At 38.7% G+C, this 21965-nt stretch overlaps 2 protein-coding genes across 9 annotated transcripts in view; one reads left to right on the top strand and one right to left on the bottom strand.

Annotated features, from left to right (window-relative positions):
- The first annotated feature begins 608 nt into the window (after window positions 1-608).
- On the top strand, window positions 609-4249 carry zar1 (zygote arrest 1). Its single transcript, XM_052098093.1, has 4 exons — window positions 609-1384; window positions 3561-3653; window positions 3777-3851; window positions 3956-4249. Exons 1-4 carry the CDS (start codon window positions 722-724, stop codon window positions 4097-4099), a joined length of 975 nt encoding a protein of 324 aa, XP_051954053.1. The 5' UTR covers window positions 609-721; the 3' UTR covers window positions 4100-4249.
- Window positions 4250-5712: 1463 nt separating this feature from the next.
- Window positions 5713-21965, bottom strand: part of LOC127623667 (protein furry homolog-like) — a 173931-nt gene continuing 157678 nt past the window's right edge. For 6 of the 8 annotated variants that reach the window (XM_052098084.1, XM_052098085.1, XM_052098082.1 and 3 more), the window contains 8 exons: window positions 19608-19815; window positions 17681-17830; window positions 17353-17451; window positions 13106-13174; window positions 11651-11668; window positions 10271-10381; window positions 9347-9540; window positions 5713-7656 (listed from right to left, as the gene is read on the bottom strand). In XM_052098084.1, coding sequence (XP_051954044.1) covers window positions 7359-7656; window positions 9347-9540; window positions 10271-10381; window positions 11651-11668; window positions 13106-13174; window positions 17353-17451; window positions 17681-17830; window positions 19608-19815 — 1147 coding nt within the window. In that variant the 3' untranslated portion in view covers window positions 5713-7358. The remainder of the gene's footprint in view (window positions 7657-9346; window positions 9541-10270; window positions 10382-11650; window positions 11669-13105; window positions 13175-17352; window positions 17452-17680; window positions 17831-19607; window positions 19816-21965) is intronic. The other 2 variants (XM_052098081.1, XM_052098087.1) reach the window with 1 other exon arrangement.

The raw sequence follows: 21965 nt of genomic DNA, 5'->3' as shown, positions 1-21965 counted from the left end.
AAAAGTATGATCATCTGATAACTCCCCCTTTATAATAACCAAACATGCAAAACTTCTCTGTAATCGAAATTAAAATGTTATACGTTTATCAGAATATATGAAAATGCCTGCGAGATTAATAAATGTTTATGACAAGCATCTAATATTATATATTGTTTTCTTTCTCCAAGAAATATTTGTAATAGGCTATAGTAATATAACTGCCAGACTGTGGCAGGGTCATATATATATATATATATATATAATTTTTTTAAAGAACATTTATTCTTGGTTATATGAACGTTCAGGAAAACTGTGGAACTTGGTGTTTTTATTTTATAATTTAATAACGTTTAAAGAACGTTCCACTAACGATGTTTGAATAACAATTTTATGCTTAAATTTATCAACAGCAGAAAACGTTGCAAGAATGTTCTATTAACGTTAATGCAAGAACGTTCTTTCATAATTTTGACAGAACTTTTAAAGAACGTTAGATGATGTTAAAAATGCTGCACAAAAAACAAAGGGAGAACCCAGTTTAGACGGACACAAAAACACGTTTGGTGTGAACGGCCCTAGCTTCTGCTGACAGACAGCTTACTTCGTTTTGACACAGCTACATCCTCCGTATTTTTTCAGGTAACTCTTAATTTGACCTAATTATGCACCTGACCATAATTTACCTTCCTTTGCCTACTTAAACTGCTTCAGTCCATTGCCACAATTGGCTAAGCGAAAAATGGCTACGTATGGTAACGAGACAGTCGACAACTATATTTACGCCTCTTACAACCCTTATTCCTACAAATATCCTAAGTTTAAGGGCTGGAGACAGAAAGCTTACTTCGCCAATTACGGGGAGTCTGAGACCTACTTGGACAACCACCACAGGGCGCAGCTGAAGTCCATTCTGTCTCAGATCAACCCGAACCTAACCCCGCGTCTGAGAAAAGCCAACACCAAAGACATCGGCGTGCAAGTCAACCCGAAGACCGACGCGTCCGTCCAGTGCTCTCTGGGTCCGCGCACTCTTTTGGCGCGAAAGCGCGAGGCCCTGCGCCAGAGGCGGCAGGAGGTCCAAACACCCGGGAGCCCGGTCACTGGAGGCGTCCGGTTCCCGCGAACTCAAGCCGTGTATTCTCCTGTCGCGTCCAGGAGACTAGTATCCCTCAAGGAGGAGGTGGAGGATACGGAGCCTGAGGTGTCGGTGAAGGTGGACGGCGCTGAGAAGATCGAGAGTCCTGAGAGAGACGTGACCAAAGAGGGCGCGAAGGAAAGCAAGAACACGCTTAGTCCTGAGAAGGAAAACCCCAAACAGACAGATACGAATGAGGAAAACCGTAGCGAGTTGGAGAAAACTGGACAAGACGAATCGAAGTCCAAGGCTCGAGTAAGATTCCAGGTGAGAAGTTCTTGGTTCGCCTAGAGGAGAAAAAAAAAAAAAGAGTTGTTTAACCTTCATGTCACGAACTTTTTTTTTTTATCCAATTGGAGAAGTTCATTGACTTTGTTTACAAATGCTTTGAACGCGCACACAGCGGGACCGTTATTAGTTTTCTTTCACTGTGGTAGGCTACATGTGTTTCTGGTAAAAAATGACGAGCCGTTGGAAATGAACGGATTAGACTACGAAATGCAAAAATATTAGGTGTTCAGGAGAATCCCAATCCTTTAGATGAGCACATGTATATGTGTGTTTGCACCTATTTTAGAGCTCCTTGGATTGCACACAAAGTCCTCGGACAGACGTTTGCGCGTGCACGTAGTGTTGAGCGCCCTCTTGTGCGTCAATATTTCAAGTTCTATGTCTGTTGCATTTGAGCTCCTTTGGGTAGAGTTTGCGGGACATTCTAAAACGCTTAACGTGGCTTACTGTACTAATACAGTGATATTAAAAGACCAAACTCAGTACACATCATATTAATAAACCATACTATGTATAAAAAAGATGAGTCCAAAATATGAACGCAACGCATTTAATTACACGTTAAGCATTTTCTTCCCATAGAAAACCGTTATAAGAAAACGCTTAACGTTGCTTACTGTACTAATACAGTGATATTGAAAGACCAAACTCAGTACACATCATATTAATAAATATGATTATATATATATATATATATAATTAGTAGATTCCTTAAAGTGAAATATTACAACAAAAAAAAATGCTTGATCTTGATGATTATGTCTTGCATCTCAAGGAAATAAAAAATCCAGTATCTCAAAATATTAGAATAAAGTATTTATAATACAGAAATTTCGACCTTCTGAAAAGTGTTAATTTATGCACTCAATGCTTGGTCTGGGCTCCTTTTGCACTAATTACTGCATCAATGCAGTGTGGCATGGAGGCAATCAGCCTGTGGCACTGCTGTGGTGTTATGGAAGCCTAGGTTGCTTTGATAGCGGCCTTCAGCTCGACACTATTGTTGGGTCTGGCGTCTCATTTTCCTCTTGACAATACTACATAGATTCTCTATGGGGTTCAGGTGGGTTGGCTGGCAAAATCAAGTACTGTAATACAATGGATTGCAAACCAGTTACTAGTAGTTTTGGCACCGTGGGCAGGTGCCAAGTCCTGCTTGAACAAGAAATCGGCATCTCCATAATGCTTGTCAGCAGATGGAAGCATGAAGTGCTCTTAAATCTCCTGGTAGACGGCTGCATTGACTCTCGACTTGAGAAAATACAGTGGACTAACACCAGCAGATGACATGGCATCCCAATTCATCACTGACTGTGGAGACTTCACACTGGACTTCAAGCAACTTTGATTCTGTGCCTCTCCACTCTTCCTCAAGACTCTGGGACCTTGATTTCCAAATTAAATGCAAAATTTACGTTCATCTGAAAAGAGGACTTTTGACCACTGAGCAATAATTATTTGCAGTAATTTGTGCAAAAGGAGCCCCAACCAAGTACTGGGTGCATAAATTAACATGCATTTCTTTATTATAATATTTTGAGATACTGGATTTTTGATTTCCATGAGCTTTAAGCTGTAATCAAGATTACTACAAAAAAAAGTCTTGAAATATTTCACTGTGTAATGAATCTAGAATATCTGAAAGTTCCACTTTTTAAATTAAATTACAGATTTTTTTTTACTTTTCCATATTCTAATTGAGATGCACCTGTATATTAAAGTACTATCCTGTCTTGTTTGCTAAATGGATTCAATGGAAGTGAATCATGACAGACCAGTGTCTGAATTTTATTTTATTTTTTTCTCCAGTAAAGGGTCAACAATTCCCCCCCTGGGTTTGATTTTCAGGGGCCTTTTAATTACATTTTATGAGGGCATTTTCTTTCGAAACCCAAGTTACTGTAACTGTGAATTTCCTCCTACCCATAAAATTAAATGTCAAGTCTTTATAACTTAATATTTAATGTGATTTTGTTTATGACTGGATTGGAATATAATATCTATATTGGAATTGGAATATAATCTCTATAAAAAAATTTTGTCCCCACATTTGGAATTTCAGGGTCATTTTGCCCTGAGCTGCCCTTAATTTCTGTCCCCGACTGAGACCAATATGGCACCTAACATCTACTCCCATTTAACTCCCATGCAGTTTTTGGAGCAGAAGTACGGTTACTATCACTGCAAAGACTGCAACATGCGCTGGGAAAGTGCTTATGTGTGGTGTGTCCAAGGCACAAACAAGGTATTTGAAGGTCTTAGACACTCTTTCAGATTAAATGCTGTTTAAATGCATTTTTTGTTTTCCATGGGCATCTATGATACTTAAGATTATAAGTGATTGAAGCAGCACTGTCTCCTTTTACAGGTATATTTCAAGCAGTTCTGCAGAACATGTCAGAAATCATTCAATCCATACCGTGTTGAGGACATAACCTGTCAGGTAAACTATCCTTTCTATTACCTGGGTTGTCAGACTAACTTATCGAAGTCTTAAAACTGTAAAAGTAGCCAGCTAGCAAGCATAAAACAACTCATCTCTTTCAGACTTGTAAAAAGACCCGCTGCACATGTTCTGTAACGTCGCGTCATGTGGACCCCAAAAGACCTCACCGGCAGGATCTGTGTGGCCGTTGCAAAGGCAAGCGGCTCTCCTGTGACAGCACGTTCAGCTTCAAATACATAATCTAGCACATATTTGCCATGCTGTCAAGCTTGGTTGTTGCCTAGCAGGAAATATCCACTTCAGTAGTCTTTGCATCCCCTAGACTGCACTGGGGAGACAGACCCATAGGTCACCACAGTCTCCTTTTACTTTTTTTGTTTTGCTTTAATTTGCACTTAAACTGCAGGTACCAGTTCTGAAAAGAAATAAAAAAATGGCAATTACTAGCATATCTGCAGCCACAAGTTTTTGTGTGAATGGCAGTGCATTGGGTTTTGTCTGAAGAGCTAGTTGAACTGTGTGAATGGCCTAGTTTGTTTGTACAGTATCTATTGGGAGTCGTTTACAGGACATTGTTTCCTCATTACTAGAACACCTTGTGTCCTCAAATTTATGTGAACCATTGTGGTCCACTCTCCAGTAAAATTACTTCACATCCCCCATTTTGTGTAGTTTATGTGAGGCTGGCATGCGAAATGAAATGCCAACTTCATACCTTCTGACTATTAACTGCCTTTTCTAAATGGGTATTATTCCACAAGCTTTTTAAACCATATGAGACCTTGTCGCATGACCTTACCACAGTGCCGTCTTGCAAGTTTAATTTGAGTGGAGTGGTTTTCTCTAAAACATTTTTATTTTAATGTAATTGTCAACATTTGGCATTCTGATCAAATGAGTAAAGTAAAAAATGTGAATGGCAATTGCTCTTTGGGGTCACACTGGAAATGGTCGAGTGCATTATTCACATGTTTCAAAGCAGTAAATTCCATTTTTATGGCAAATGTATCCATGCATATATCAAATTCTAACTGTGCACAGCAACTTGAGATTATCAACCAATCGTGTGGCAGCAGTGCACTGCATAAAATTATGCACATATGGGTCAGGAGCTTCAGTATGTTCACAACCATCAAAATTGGGGGAAAATTTGATTTCGACTGGAATGATTAGATTTACTGATCTCCTGGGATTTTCATGTAACAGTCTCTAAAATTTACTCAATGGTGCCAAAATAAAAAAACCATCCAGTGATAACACCTTGATGAGAGCGGTCAAAAGTGAGTGGCCAGACAAGTTCAAGCTGACAGAGGCCACGATATCACCTCGTACAAGTGTAGTGAGCAGAAGAGCATCTCTGAATGTACAACATATCAAACCTTGAGGTGGATGGGCTACAGCAGTAGAAGACCATGTTGGGTTCCATTTCTGTCAGCAAAGAACAGTAAGCAGAGGCTCACCAAAACTGGGTGGTTAAAAGGCTGGAAAAAATATAGCCTGGTCTAATAAATCTGGATTTCTGCTGAGGTACACCGGCAGTAAGGCCACTGCAGCCTCCGCTTTCTGTTCTTGGCTGACAGAAGTGGAACCTGACGTGGTCTTCTGCTGTTGTATACCATTCAGTTGTCTCTTTTTTTTTCTTCAGCAGTTTGTGACTAAATGGACTACAGAAAAATAACTTCATACAAAACCTGCCTCCTGGAGGTAGTTCCCCAGACAAAGTCGATTAGAAAAATACTACATGGCCTACAAAAGGAATAAGATTTTTTTTTTCTCTAACACATAACATCTACAAAGTATATCTACAATAAATTGAGTTAGAGTGGAATAAATTAACTGACAAAACATGGTATCGTTTATAATCAGCATTTTATTTAACAGTTCAGAGAATAGCAGGTAAATCAATGACAAAGACATACCAGAGAAATGTGTGAAGAAAAAAGGATAATGCACCTCTAGATAAAAACTATGTATTTTCTTCCAGGTAAATAATATATCCATTAAATAATTAAGAACAGCATTCAAAATGTACCAACAGATGAGTTCTCCGAGAGGAATGGATACAGTGAACATTTTTATTTTTCAATGTGCCATAACAAATGAACGTTGCTCCACCACTCTTAGGAGTTCAGCAAGCGAAGCATCGCAGAGCCCACAAACCCTCAGTGCAGCCCTGAGTCTAGAGTTAAGACAGAGCTAACCTGGACAAACACAAGCCCCAGTTTCCCCACACCAGGGGCTTGAGCGTGGCCTCTGTGAAGGGACTATTGGCCAACATGGAGATCACAGTGGGTTTCAAAGGAATGCATATGGCAAAGCTCGGCTGAGCAAAACAGAAACCATCAAGAGTTGAAAGAACAGAAGATTGGCCTCTGACCGCAGCCAAGCTCATATGTTTGGGAAATGTAGAGGATTAAGGTGGCATATTATTATAAAGGACAGGGTAGTCTGTGACATACAAAGTCAACTATTTTTTGCATTAGTCTTTACTCTCTCTGATTGAACAGTGCATTCCACAAATGTACAAGGGAAAAATACTGCTTTTACACTATACATTTTCTAAAATATACACAGAGTAAAATAAGTTATTGTTATTTCCATGAGTTGCAGCCAGTTTGCACTTCACCTGTGCATCTCAATTTGTTAACGTGCATGTTTGAGAGAGATCATGTGTGCAAATATCAGTCCATGTCAAACACACCCACCCACACACACACTTCTCGCACATTTACACAAGAGTCTATGGTTTTCTACAGGCAGCTACTTATTTGGTTATAGATTAAGGGTTTTGTAAGAGCGACCCCATGAAAGCTGAAAGATCGTCCCAAAGCAGGTCAATAAATTTAAACAGATAAACCTCTCTTTACACAGAGGGTACATTCCCCCCCATCTTACAATTGCGTTAAATACCCTAACATTTACAAACTAAGACAGTTAAAAAATAAATTTCTCAAAAAAATATTTGTCGCTTTTCTCTTTCAAGCACACTTATGAAAACTTTGTCTCTTTGTGATCGACAATGAGGACAACGTGACAAAGTATCGCCAATGCATCCGTTCTACACCATGAATATATTACTTATAACAATAATGTTCCTGGTCACCTAACCCCAGTACATAGTGGGGCAGATGGATACCGATCATTCTAAGGACACCGTCCAGAGGTCATAGGTCATTCCGCCAAAAAGCTCCAAATTTAGCATCATTATCGCCCAGTGCCCCTCCTACGAATGATGACCAATCCCATCATTGGTATTTTTTCACACAATTGCAGCTCTACATTTGAAGTTTAACAATTTCGGAGAAATAAAGAGATTTAAAGGAGGGTCAAAAGGGGGACGTGCGCAAGTTTTTAAGTAACTAATGTCCACACATTCTTTAGCCCTTTGAGGTGAAGTCTACATGGATTCCCAAACCCTTCCCACACACGACCTCTTTCTGGGCCGATTAAGAGAGTTCAGTGTTTGCTCTCCTGCTCTGACCGAGTCTGGATCTGTTGAACCTCTCACAGTTCAGTGCTGAGAACTGTGTTTTGTATGTCAATATGTGTCTGGATGTGGGGTGTGGGGGTCGGGGAGAGGATGCATGTCTGGTGTTGGTGTGTCTGAGCCTGGCAGAGAGCTTCACGGATCTGGAGATTTAGCTCCATGAGGCACGTGCTGGCCTGAGAAAGATCCCTGCTGGGACCCACAACGGCCAAACAGCCTGTCTGACCCAGAGTCTGGTGCCTGAAGTAAATGTGCAGCAGTGTCTGTACGGCATCATCCTTTTCACTGCCAAATATGTCATTAGGCCACAGGCACCTGAGGGAAAGTAGTGACAGTAAGAGAAAGAGAAGGTGAGAGAGTAGAACAGTTAATGAAGGTAACAGAGGAAAGAAAGAAAAGTAGCAAATAAGAATTATGCAAAACTATGGAAGAGATAAATGTAAATCAGCCGGTCATTATTAACAAGGTGATCAAGACCCTGATGTAAAGTGAAGAGGACTTGTATCACCCTGAGGAGGGCAACTTTGCAATCATGCATGTAGATTATCTGGCTTATTACATGGTTAATTACCAAATAAGAAACTAAATGGAAACCAATCCAAGTTTATATTATCTAAATATCTGAGAAGAGACCACAGAGTGCTAAGAGAGACATGACTAGCACAGCTATGTTGGAAATCAGTTGCCAGGAACAACAGTCAAATTTATAATTATACACAAAGATTTTTAAACCAAAGAATGCTGTATTGACCAATCAGAATCAAATATTCCACAGAGCTGTGTAGGAAAGTAGGTTGATGGAATGGCTACTGTATTTCACACCGGGTCAAATTTGCATTATTGAGGAAAAAAAAAAAAAGCAGATAATTTGCATATGCGTATAAGCCGAACTGACAGCGGTTGCATAGGAAGGCACTGGGACCCGGAAAGAACCGGAAGACTTCCTTTCACTGGTTCAGATGTCAAATGCACTCCCTGAAGATTACAGTACCTCAGAATTTACACATCTTGTAGGATTGTTTTATCTGTTTTTAACATATGTAACTATGCTGTGCACAAATAATCAGCTTTTAGTCTGTGAGTTAAACAGTAGCCTATGTCTGTTGTATCCTATTCATTCATCAAGGTTAGCGACTGTGGGTGTTTCTAATATTTTAAACCCTGTTTGCAATGTATTCATTAACCGGTGTGATGAAACATTATTTAATTATGGGCATGTGAGGAATTACTTTTGACAGCTGTCTAGTCTATAGTTTGTTAGAACATTAATGTTATGATGGAAAGAATATTTAAACTGGATGCATAAAGTACTTATCGGCAATTTTGACCCGGTGAGACTTATATTCAGGTGTGACTTTATTTCCAGAAAATACGGTATATAAGTCACTTCAGACTACAAGTCGATAATTTTTTTTTTATTTATATTCCGGAAAATACAGTAATTCGATTATGGATTACACTAAAGGACAAGCAACAATGTTATGTAGAAAAAGGTATGCATTTTTGTGTAAAGCCACAGTGTGATTTCTGCGCCATCCATGATAATGCAAAGGTTTTAAAAAGATTTCCCCAACACTCTGCTTGTCTGCCATTGGTCAACAAATAGTTAGTCCCGCCCCAAATGCTTTAGCTTTAGGAAATCAGTGGGAACTCCCCAGACTGTAAATCCTGTACTAATGTGTACTGTGTTATTTGAGTGTTTTTTTAAATACAAATATTTATAAGAAATCAACCAATTTATAATTTCTGCCAAATAATCAGTGCCGATAGTTGCTTTTGTAACTATCTGTTATCGGCAAAAATCATGGACGACAGTTCAGAAAAGACAACAAATCATTAACACAAATCAATATCCATTTTAAAAACAAACTGCCGTATAATCCGTTATCCGTCATCTTAGTTATAGGTATCGGCAAAATCCAATAATGGTCAACCTCAAGTATACTGTGTATTTTTATTGAAGTCTGTTCAATGAGTCAGCGAGTTAAAGTGTGTCGATGCTTACCTGAAGGCTTTCACTTGAGCAACGGCTGTGCTGAAGTCACGTGTTCTAAGACTCTCAATGAGCGAGTGGATGGCTGTCTCTGTGCTTGACTGGTCAACCTCAAACTCCACCACTCCCTCCTGTCCATCGCCTTCTGACTCCGCCTCCTTCAGACAGCTCTCTAATATGGCCATTTCCTCTGACATGTTAGTCACCTGAGAAACACAGAGCATGAAGACAACTTTTTTAAATCAGACAATATTTTCTTTCAATTCAAGCTATATCACAACTGAAAAGTGAATGACTTCACAATAAGTCCAAAAAGCCCAATAGTATACCAGCACAAGCATTTCAGTACATGCATATGTCAGAGGACGTCTATGTCTGTGTGTACAGTCTATAAGTGTAAGTGAGTTAGTACTGATGGACGATAGACTGAATGGCTTTGCGCTGGTCTGTGTTCAGCACATCAGTCTTTTTCAGTGAGCTTAATGAGGTTACACTAAGAGCATTATGCACTGACAGACCTTTATATGCATCTATACTGACACACCCCCACCCCCACCCTTAAAAACCCTTCCAGAGAGAAAATGTACTTCTGTCTGAAAGAAAATCTTCTGTTTATCTACAGAACTGTGTGTCTCTGTCGCCCCTTGGAATTGATTTTCAGAGGGCATTTTTTACCTTGATGACAGCATTTATTTTTTCTAATAAATATATCTGACAGCTACAGGTCACTATGTCTGCAGAGGCATTAAAATCCATAACTAAAAAGAATATTAAGAAAATGTTATTATGGAAAATAAAGAAATAATAATAATAATATTATATTATTAATCAATTTTCGGTGTGAGTTTATAATAATTGTTACATCTGTACACAAATTAATCTTACTCTCCTACTATATAAAATACAATTATGGTGCATGTAAAAGCAGCAACAGACCTCTTCCGCTATCTTGATATTGTCCACCCTGCTTATGAGTTTGCAGTAGGCCTGAAAGAGCAGCAGAAGCTGAAAATTGAGCTTATACAACCTTCTACACAACTCCAGCTCCTAAAGAGAGAAAGAGATAAAGATCATAACATCATTACCTTAACAACTTCAGTTTTATTCATTTGCACTGCAAAACGGCATGATCAGATAAACGGATGGCAAGAATGAATAATTGGAGAAATGGACAGATGAATGGATGAACATCTTGGCTTCAAAATGGAGAGGGGTTAGAAGGGTTACAGTCCACCCTTGTAACTGCCAGAGATGGTGCAGAATGACTCTAATCTGAAAGTGATGATCCCTGTGCTTCCACTCTTTGTTTTTGGAAAGCTTCAGATCATCAGCAAAACCGAATGAAGCGATTCAATACATGAAGTCAGGATAGAGCAGAGGGACCAGACGGAATGGCAGGATGAGCATGAAATATGACAGGAACAATGAATCTAAGCTACTCTTCTTTCCTATCCTCCGCTTAGATGTCAATGGACACACTCCACTAACACACAGAATGCATAACATACAGTATAATATGTGTCATCAAACTTATGAAAAGCATATGCAAAAAACCCATTGGCAAATTAGCATTTAGTAGGGCTGGGCGATATATAGAATATTCATAATATATTTGCAATGATTTTGCTGGCAATATCAAACTAAGAAACAATGTGATTATCGTGATGATTTTAATGCGCTTCTTATTTTACCATAACGTTTTGTAAAGAGCATGTCAGACTAATTTTGCAATATCCCGTTAAATGGCTCGCGAATAGAACACTAAGACTAAAGCAAACTAATTGTTGAATCTGAGTTTTGAATCGATTCAATGAAATGGACAGTCTGAACTGGTGAAATGATTCAAAACTAAGATTCGAACATTAGTTTGCATCATCATTCAAAAATGTTGCAGTTTGGAATATTTGCAAATTAAAACGTTTTAGTATAACATATATTTAGTCATTAAAAACCCACCCTTTTTCAGCGCAAATACATTGATTATCATCAAAAGGCAAAAAAAAATATTCAGACACAATTTGATTTACTGTAGCTGTATTGCCCAGCCCTAGCATTTAGCTAGCAAAGTTTGAACTACAAGTAAACAGAATACATTTAAGCCTGAGCCATTAATAAAGCATAAAGTAACGATGAATGATCATGAATTATAAGCCTTTAGCGGTGTTAAGAGAGGTAGTCTTTGTACTGAATTCTGATTGGTTTAGAATGATTGCATAGGTAAACACAGGCTCAAATCATTATACAATATAATGGATGAATGTAAAGTGTGTGGCTGAATTGATTGTGAAAAGCTTGAAAATATGATAAACCACTTACTGCTAGCATTTCCATTTGCTAAGCAAGAAGGACAGCAGGTCACAAAAAAAGAGGAAACAAAGGAAATGAGAGAAAGACAACAAATTAGTGAAATCATCACACCTTAAGACCACCATAGATGAAGAGAGAAATAATGCAGTACACTTAAAATAAATAAATAGATTGCAGTCACATGCAATGCATTTTAGGAGGAGAAATAACTTCACTATAATTATGTAAAAATATGTAACATCTAAAGATTAGCAAAATGGATTAGAAAATTAGAAAAATGCATTTAGAGTAGAAAGTGAGTAATGTAATAGTAGGAATATTAACACATTAGACATGTGAGGCTCAAACAGAATATGACATCATCACAAAATCTGACTCGAGCGCTCTGATATCCCAGGTAATTTTAGCTTTGCACATACCAGTTAGGTTTTATTTTCATACCATTTTCAATTTATTGCATTTTGGATTAGTTTTAATTAGATTCAGTGAAGGTTTTTAAAGTTGAGTTTAGCTTATATTTTATAAAATTTTAGTTTGTTTTAGTAATTATAAAAATGAAGAAATTAAAGAATCAACAGAACAATAGCAGAGTTTAGATTGAGATTTATATCTAAAATAAGAAAGACCTTTGAGAAAAGAATCTGCACAGAAAAATTATTTGCAATCGTGAGAAACAATGTATCAGTTCAAAGGGAGAGTTCACCCAAAATGGAAAATTCTGTCATTATTTAGTAACTCTCTTATTGTTCTAAATCTGCAGGGTTGGACTGGTAATCTGGCATACTGGGCATTTTCCTGGTGGGCCGATGCACTTTGGGGCCGATCAGGGGCAGACTGACCATTGGGAGAACCGAGTGGGCCGGCCGCGAAATGGGCCGCAATAAGCTAAAACGAGCAGCCGCATTATGCAAAATGGACCACAAAACACCGCCACGATATGCAGAAAAGGACAGTGACCTCCCACCCAATTATTAATAATATTATTAATAGTTTATAAAAATGATATTAAAACAATTTTGTCTTTGGTTTCAGCAGGGCTATTATCATTTACTGAAACACAGAGTAAATAAAGAGTGCTGCATATAGAGACAAGATGAAAGAAGTACTAGAACAGAGCAGGAGGGAGAGATGCAAAGCAGAAAACTGCTGCGTATTCGCTTATTTATCGTCTGCTGCTGTACATTCACACATGACCTCTCACTGCCAGCAGCAAGACATTGACAGAGAGAGAACGGCACTTCTCAGGGATCTGTAAATATGTGTTTTACATGTGCTTTGAGTAGCTAAAAAGATCTGAAAATCTGCTGCCCTCAAATCACCTCTTGGGTGTGTGTAAGAAGTTTTTGCATACTTGTTGTTTTCTCAGAGATACATTAGTTAAGAGCACAAATGTTGACTTGATTGCTCACACAGATACATGCTGAGGACGCGTGCGTGCGTGCGTGCGTGCGTGCGTGTACGTACCTGGGCTTGAGTGTTGGGTCGCTGGCTGCTGTCTTTATCACCAAAGGTCTTTCTGCAGTTCTCCAACCACTGCAGGGGGAAGGGGAGATGAAACACTTTTAAAATCACACGACTCCATAATAGCAGAGAACTGCAGAGGTCTATGTTTGTGTGTGAGTGAGACCTGAAGTTGGTAATGCAGATGTGAAATTTAATCTGTAAATTAGAGTTTCCATTCATTTTGACCATTGAATTACCACTGCCTTATCTATTTCCATGGATAAGGATTTTCTAAAACTATTCAAATCAGACCAATTCACTAATGAGTCATTGAGAACAAAATTCATTGAAAAGAACCAACTCAAAAGAATGATTCACACACAAATCAGTTTTATTCTACACAAGACTAAGCAAGGGAAACGAGTATAGTATCACATTTGGCCATGGAGACTCAGCAGCAGGAAACGCATATAGTATCACATTTGGCCATGGAGACTCAGCAGGGGGAACGTGTATAGTAACACATTTGGCCATGGAGACTCAGCAGGGGGAACGTGTATAGTAACACATCTGGCCATGGAGATTCATTAGGGGGAACGTGTATAGTAACACATTTGACCATGGAGACTCAGCAGGGGGAACGTGTATAGTAACACATTTGACCATGGAGACTCAGCAGGGGGAACGTGTATAGTAACACATTTGACCATGGAGACTCAGCAGGGGGAACGTGTATAGTAACACATCTGGCCATGGAGACTCAGCAGGGGGAACGTGTATAGTAACACATCTGGCCATGGAGACTCAGCAGGGGGAACGTGTATAGTAACACATCTGGCCATGGAGACTCAGCAGGGGGAACGTGTATAGTAACACATGTGACCATGGAGACTCAGCAGGGGGAACGTGTATAGTAACACATCTGGCCATGGAGACTCAGCAGGGGGAACGTGTATAGTAACACATTTGGCCATGGAGACTCAGCAGGGGGAACGTGTATAGTAACACATGTGACCATGGAGACTCAGGAGGGGGAACGTGTATAGTAACACATGTGACCATGGAGACTCAGGAGGGGGAACGTGTATAGTAACACATGTGACCATGGAGACTCAGGAGGGGGAACGTGTATAGTAACAGGAACTATGTCTATATGCAAGACATAAACAAAACGTTTAGAGGAAGTTTCTATGGACAGCCTTGATCAATGATTATCATTTATTTTTATGGCCACATTCACCCAAAAGCCAATAATTTCACAAAAACCTTTGATTTTCATCACATCTAATATGAATGTGCAACACATGATTTCAAAGAAACATGCACAATTTGGTGGGGATTGGACAATAGGTGCTATAACAGTCAGAAATTATAAAAACGAAATATCTGTATGAGAATTTACCTGAAATTGCTGAAAATTATATTGCTTTATCCCTAGTTTAGGTGCTTACATATCTGAATAATCCGTAATATCATGTAGCACATGCACTTAAAGGCCCTATGCCGCTAGAACACAGTTACTTGCTGCTTGCAGCTTTATGTATTATTGTTTTTGAATGAAGTTCACACAGGCAGGATGGTATGGATAGGCCATTGACTTTCTAGGTAGACACGCCTCAAACGTCGGTTCCTCTTGTCTCAGACCACACTGTTGGTGCATGGTTATGACTATAGCATCAAACAGCACTTTAGGATCACCAGGCTCAGATAGGTCTATGCGGAATGGCAAAATATATTGTGTGAATATAAAGTGTGTCTCCCTCTTTTCTCAGATCACATTGTTGGCGCATGGGGGCTGGGCGGGATGGAAATATATATCATGGGGATAACGCATCATGAAATGTAAATATCTGTGTGTGCAATGTTCCACGTGGCTGAACATGAGAGAGATTGTGAGATAGACTAAGAAATACAGAGAAAGATGAATGCACAGAACCCGGGACAACTCTGACTCCAGTCAAATGCAGGAGAAGTCATTTATTTTGACATTAACAGGTAACGTTTTCTCAAGAAAATGTTGATCACATTCTTGAATGAAAGAGCTCTTTGTAACGCCGTACACACAGCGTGTGCGGGGAGTGGGAAGGAGAGAGATGGAGTACATTACCTCATGAATTATTAAATGAATTATGAATTATTAAAACTTTTGCCAAAAAGTTTTCCAGTAGTGGAAGGCTAAATCCAAAACAAATACATAATGGAGAGGTCTGTTTCAGAACCAAAGCAAACGCTTATTTAAAAAAAATTGTTTTGCGTGGATTGAAAAATATTGATAAAACAGATCAAATATTATTGTTAAAATCTCAAGAATATTGCTTTATATTTTATTTTTTTCAAATACAAATGACAGCGAATGATGACTGAGGATAACATTTTACCTAACATCTCCTTTAATGCAATGCAGAAGAAAAAGTCAGTCATTCAGGTTTGGAACAACATGAGTTTGAGTGAACCTGATATTTCCATGATTATGAGAATCCTGGTAAATACTGATGATATGGATGAATGGGGAGAAAAGACAAATGACTTGTGTATGAAACAGAAATGGAGAGAGAAAGATAAATAGTGTAAATGAAAGTGTGCGGGAGGTAATAACAGTGGGCTACTTAGCAAATTGGGGGGGTTGGGGTGGATGGGCTTGAGGCAGTGCTTGTGTCACATCCAATTACTGACCCCTTGTCATCCACTCTCCCATCTGCCCCCTCTACTTCCCTTCCTGTAGCCTGTCCACTCAGCTAACTGATTTAGGAGCTCCATCAGTCTATTCTTAGTGATTGTGCTTGGACATTGCCTGCCATAGATTCTAGATAGGTGCTAACGGAAGCTAAATCAACTGATGTCCCGATACGATTTTATAGCCAACCATAACAATAACTGCAAAAAGACGTCAAAGAATACTTTGTGCCTGCACTGTCAGCTTATTCTCCTTTGCTGTCTAAGCCTTCCTCTCTTCTCCATTACTTAACCTGAACTAAAGAATGTAAGAAGCAGGCTGTTTAGATAACACATTGCTAATGAACTGCACACAGATTCTGAGGTTGTAGATAGACCTTTCATGTCAGCCAGAATTATACAGACTAAAACAGTTATTAATATATTTTTTTTATAAATACTATCCATCCATAACAGAAGCTTGGGGGCAGACTCTTCAGACTTAGGCCAGAAAGCAACCGCTTAGCAATGCCCTAGCAATAAACCTGAAGAGCCTAGCAACCACATAGTAACACTTTAACAACACTGCTATTACCTCAGCAACCACAATGCAAAATGAGGTAAATAGATATATCGGTTTTACACTGCAGCTGATTTTTAGAACTCTCGGTTATCTTCAAAAATCTATGCAGATAGTTTTTTTTTCTTCTTTTCTCAGTGTTCATCTGTGGCCGCCGCTAGAGGATTCTACAGTATAACAGTGGCATCTAGAGGTGAAATAAAAACAATCACTGACACCTCGTGGAGATTTGCTGTCTAAATCTTTCATCATTGACAATATTCATCCATACCTCACTTGAATGTATAAGTGCATATTTTGTTATTTTGATTAGATAATCAAGTGTTATCAATTAAAGCAAAGGCATGCAAATAAAAATGTGACAATATGGAAACTCCCCCCATAAGCATATACATCGTGTCTCCATATTCATTTCTTTTGAATAATAATAAATCGAATCACTCATTGAACCGCATCTGAAACAAATATATACACAAAACCCTTCATCTGGCTATAAAAAGCTTAATTTGGTAATTACTTAAATCTAGAGCATAGTAATGGAGCCAAGTCTTCGTTGTTTCAAAATAAGAGTCTCCGGTGTGTTTCGGGCTTGTTCATATGTAAAAGTCCCATGCTAAGCACCCAATTATCATTTCTGATTATTGTTGGGATTTCAATTGAACAAAAAATTGCATCTGGGAATTGATTTTTATTATTATTTTGGACTCTTGTTGCCTTTATATCTGTTCCCATTACAGTAAGGAAATAGCAATGCCCTGTCAGACACAAAACACCCTAGCACTGCGGTGGTGAGTTTTGCATCACCATTCGCATCATAAAATGAAAAAATCTTGATATTGATAATACAATTACAATTTAGGCATACCTCTAATGTGAGATTATTTAACTCTAAAATGCAGGTCTTTAACTTGAGGAAGTAACTGATTTCTATAAAGTGTATTAATAATATATAATATATTTATATACAAATGAACCGGTAAGTAAATGGCCATGTTTGTAAAAGGAGTAGACAGTGAGGTGTGAGCTGTAATCTCGCCTGTTCAGCTGCTTCTCTCTTGCAGTTGTAAGTGTCCAAATGCTCCTGTAACTCCAACACACTGAACTTCAGTGTCTCCAAAAGCCCACATGAGACCAGCTGTAACACACAAATAAACAGTTCATAAACAAATGAGCTGTTATCTACAAATAGACCAACATTTTTGATCATTATAATGTCATACTACCACACATGCAGATAAATGATTTGGCATTGATATAAGCTTTGCAATTACAATTCTTCAAGGGTCTTGATTTGAGAGCAGATATTTAGTCTAAGATGCAGAGGATGTGTACATTGAGTCCAGAGACAAGGGCAGTAAACTTACAGTTTCAGCGTCAAGTAGAACAGTAGGGCATTGGGAGCAGGAGGTCATGACCTCTAGAGAGCTCAGAAATTGGTTTCCCATTCGTTGGAGCCCTTCCCCAAGGAAGCGTACAGAGGCATGAGTAATCGAGTCAAATTTCCTCTGAATGTGCTAAGGATAGAGAATAGAATGACCTCAGTAATATAGGCACACATAACTACGTTTTCGTGTGTGAATAAATGTGTTTTGTTCCCTCCTTCGAGATATATATATATATATTCTTGCTTTAGTGATTTTGCATTGAAAATGTAATTCATTTCTTTAAAAAAACGAAAAACTTAAATCAAATACATTTCTCAATTCAAATTGCAATCCAAACGAAACGAAAAAGCTATTAAAATAACGAAATCATCAAAAACAATTATATATATATAATTAACCACCTTTCCATTGACCATCAGGCAAGAATCCGTCTAAACATGCAGGAAGAAAATTACTTGCACAAATGAAGACATAAAAACAATTATAAATGTAAAAATAATACTTATAATGATGATAATAATCACTGAAATATAAATCATGGTTCGAGGTGAACGTGTTTTTGTATTATTTTATTTTTGAATCACAGATGTAGGCTTTGGGCTAAAGAGCTCTGTGGAAATAAAGTGAACTGAACTCAAAGCACCTCCTGAGCTGAGATGTCTGAGGTCATTTGCAGCAATCATAGACGATACCGTACTTGGGAGAAAAAAATAAAAAATCAGAATACAGAAACAAAGAAAGTGTGAGAACCTGTTACATGCGAGTGTTTCACGAGACTGCACGCCTCCGTACAAACAGCATGTCATACATGCACATAGTCGGCTTTTCTGTCATCTGTTCTTAATAATATAATAAAGTGTTTCTTTAAGCTTGTGTCTGTGTGTCTATGGGTGAATTATTTGTAATATTAATTTGATATTAATAATAGCTTAATAATAATAATAATTTAATATGTTAATTGGAAAAGTAGCCAAATATCGTCTAGACGTCGACAAAAGCATCAGCTTTTGGTGTTCACTCTGACCATCGTCGATCCCTAAGATCATCATCTATTGGCACAACCATAGCTCCATTTCTAATTATAACAGCCTCCAAGTGTAGAAGTTCTAGAACGGTTAACAATGCTAACAGCGCATTTAAGGGCACAATAGCCACGTTTCCACTATCGGTCCAAATGAGGATGTGCTAGTGCGTGCCAGGGCCAGTTGCGTTCCCACTGTCACTTCCGGGGCATTATCGTGCCTCCTCGGGGCCAACGGCCAAGTGCCTTTGGAACGCCGGATCAAAAGCAAATGGAGAATCGTCAGGACTGGTCAGTAGATAAAATCAGGGCTCTTCTGAACATATGGGCTGATGAAAATGTGCAAAGTCAATTCGATAGCGTCTGCCGAACTAAGTATATACTGTAAGTATATTGTTGACTAGCTTGCAAAGTTGTGTATCTAGTGCAAAATGCTATGTTGTCTAACGTTGTCTAATGATGATAGTTCACCACGTGCAGGGTTTGTATGGCCAATATCAGTTCTTCAGAAACGTCAATCTTTTGGATGCAACTCAACAACCAAAGATGTCCGTCTGACATAATTCAACAATTAAAAAATTGTGCAGACAGAAAAGCTACAATAAGATCTGTGTGAACAGCCCTTAAAGTCTTCCTCAGCCAGATTGACAAACTTTTTGCTGTGGACTGAAAGCCAGTGATAGGCTTTATATAAAAAAAAACAAAAAAACAATACACTGACTTCTAAATAACATTTTTGAAATGTCTACTCAGTGTTTCACTCATCATCAGCCACAGTAATGTAATGTCTCATATGTAAGGATTTATCTTTATTTGAGGGCTTTTCAATTATGTTTTGTAATTGATTGACAGCCCTTATTAAATCACACACTCATCTCCTCTCACCTGGAATAGTCGCGAGAACACGTGGAAAGTATACACAGCACACGACCCATCTGAGTCCGACAACATCTGGTTGACATGGCAACGCCAAGCATCCTCCTCATCAGCATAGGCTACAGGCTGAAATGCTGCCAAAATAGCAGAGAGAAAGGGCGAAGGAGGTGGCGAGGCCTGGAGTTCAGGAAATCCATCTGCATCACCCTCATCTTGACTGTAAACAGAGATGGAAAGAGCAAACCTCAGTTACATACCATATAGAGAGGCGAGTACCACAGCATTACATCATCCAGGAAGGGCAAAATGTAAACAGAAACATGCTGTTTCTTCTCTCAGCTCTATCTCCCCTCTCTCTCTGCAGATGTCCTATACTGCAGTGTTGTTACAGTCCAAATCTACTGCAAACGCACATGAAAACAACTCCAGCACACAAACACTCACATGTATAAGCAACACACTTACAGGCCTGTAGGGCCGAAGAGCTTGATAAAGCAGACCGAATAGAAGAATCTGAGACTAGAGCTGCTGAAAGACGTGGAGGACATGGCCTTCATCTTCCTCATCACTCACAGCTTTTATATCTCTGCTCTGAATCTCCTGGTCCCGTTCTCTCTCCCACTCTTCAGCTCACGTGCTAGCCTAAAATCTCCCGCTGCATTTGTGACGCTCTCTGTTTTTCCTCTCTCTTGCCCTTGCCCTCCCCCACTCGCTGCAAAGCTCGGCAATATTGCTCTGCACACGAACGATTCCCCCCCCACACACACATTTCCAGGCTCTATTTTTGTTAAATGGATCTAAAGTTGCCGATGAGAGCGAGCAAAGGCCCTCATCATGCTGTGCATGTGCACAAATCTAATTAGAGACCCTCTGTTGAATCATGGCCTATAATTTTTATTAAGCAATGGAAGAGGCTTACAGAATGATTTATAGCACTGCAGAGGATGGATGTGTGTATGTGTCTTTGTATAAGAATGAAAAAAGTGAATTCTTGCTGTTAAATCATGTACTTGTATATAGATGGCTAACCTTCAGAGCAATGATCTTGTCCCAGGCCAAAGCAGGACTGCTGCCAAATGCAGGCATGTGATCAGCAAAGGACAAAAAAAAAAAAAAAAGCAAAATGTACAGAGCAACCTCAGAAGATTTTTGGAGGATTTCAGTTCTTGAAAACCTAGCTGTTGATGAGCACAAAACTACTTTATAACAGTAGTTTTAACTAAGTTATGAAATTAGGAAGTCTATTTAGCCTGTTATTCTATCTTCTGACACCTGCATACAGGCACATTTATTGAAAACAATTGAATGAACAGTGCAGGACCAATAAGAGCAAACCTAATAAACTATTCTAAACAAAATTCACCCAGTAAAAGTTATCCAACATATTATAGTTAAAAAGTCAGGACATTGCTGAAAATAATTAACAGGTAAGCAAGTCTAAAAATAAAATAGGCAGAAAGTTTTTTAGCAACTTGCATTATGTATATATATATATATATATATATATATATATATATATATATATATATATTCACACTACAAAATATTACAACTGTTCACTCAAGAAAGTAAGCCAATATCAGTTATGATAATTATTTTAATTTTATTTTGCTAGGTTGTAAATGTAGGCCTATGATACACGTAAACATAAAATATTATCCTAAAACATGACATCCACTCACAGAATAACCACTTTAACAGCTGGCATTTCTTTGAAAAGTAACCTACTTCATGAAATGCCAGGGTAAAAAAATTAAGTGGAAAATATAGGCATACCTAGCATAAAATAGCCATTTACTGCTTATTCAGACCATACATTTTTGTTGAGTGAAATTAACAACGTCAACGTGGTACTGTGTTAGATGAGACCTAACTCACTGCGGCGCATTGTGTTGCAAAATTCCACTCTAATCAATAATGTTGTCTACACTGGAAGCATCCGTTGCAGTGCGTTGCACCGACAACAAACGGATGCCCCGTCTATTTCGTGCTGAACACGCTGGCACCCCTGCCAGCAAGACAAATGGACCAGTTTAGAACATTAGCTTTATCAAGTGTAGAAAGCTATTGCGGCACATCAACAGACGTGCCCAGAGTAGACAGGTCAGGCTATTGATCCCAGAACCTGAGAAAGTCAGTTTGGATGGAACAATAAAGCCATTGTTCAAACCGCAGCTGAATGTGGCCCAAATCAGATTTTTTTTCCACTCACATTTGATAAAAAAGTTGGACTAAAGTGTAAAAGCACTCAAAGAAACTCGTGTTTCACAACTTCCCACAGTATGACTAGTGATCCCCATTGATACTTTGCTTCTCTTGTGAGAGGACATTTGTCTGCATGTGCCACGAGCAGGCTGGAAGCAGCGC

Source organism: Xyrauchen texanus, chromosome 30, assembly GCF_025860055.1.
Source record: "Xyrauchen texanus isolate HMW12.3.18 chromosome 30, RBS_HiC_50CHRs, whole genome shotgun sequence".
In the NCBI taxonomy this organism is placed as follows: Eukaryota; Metazoa; Chordata; class Actinopteri; order Cypriniformes; family Catostomidae; genus Xyrauchen; species Xyrauchen texanus.
This window is presented reverse-complemented; position numbering and strand designations above follow the sequence as displayed.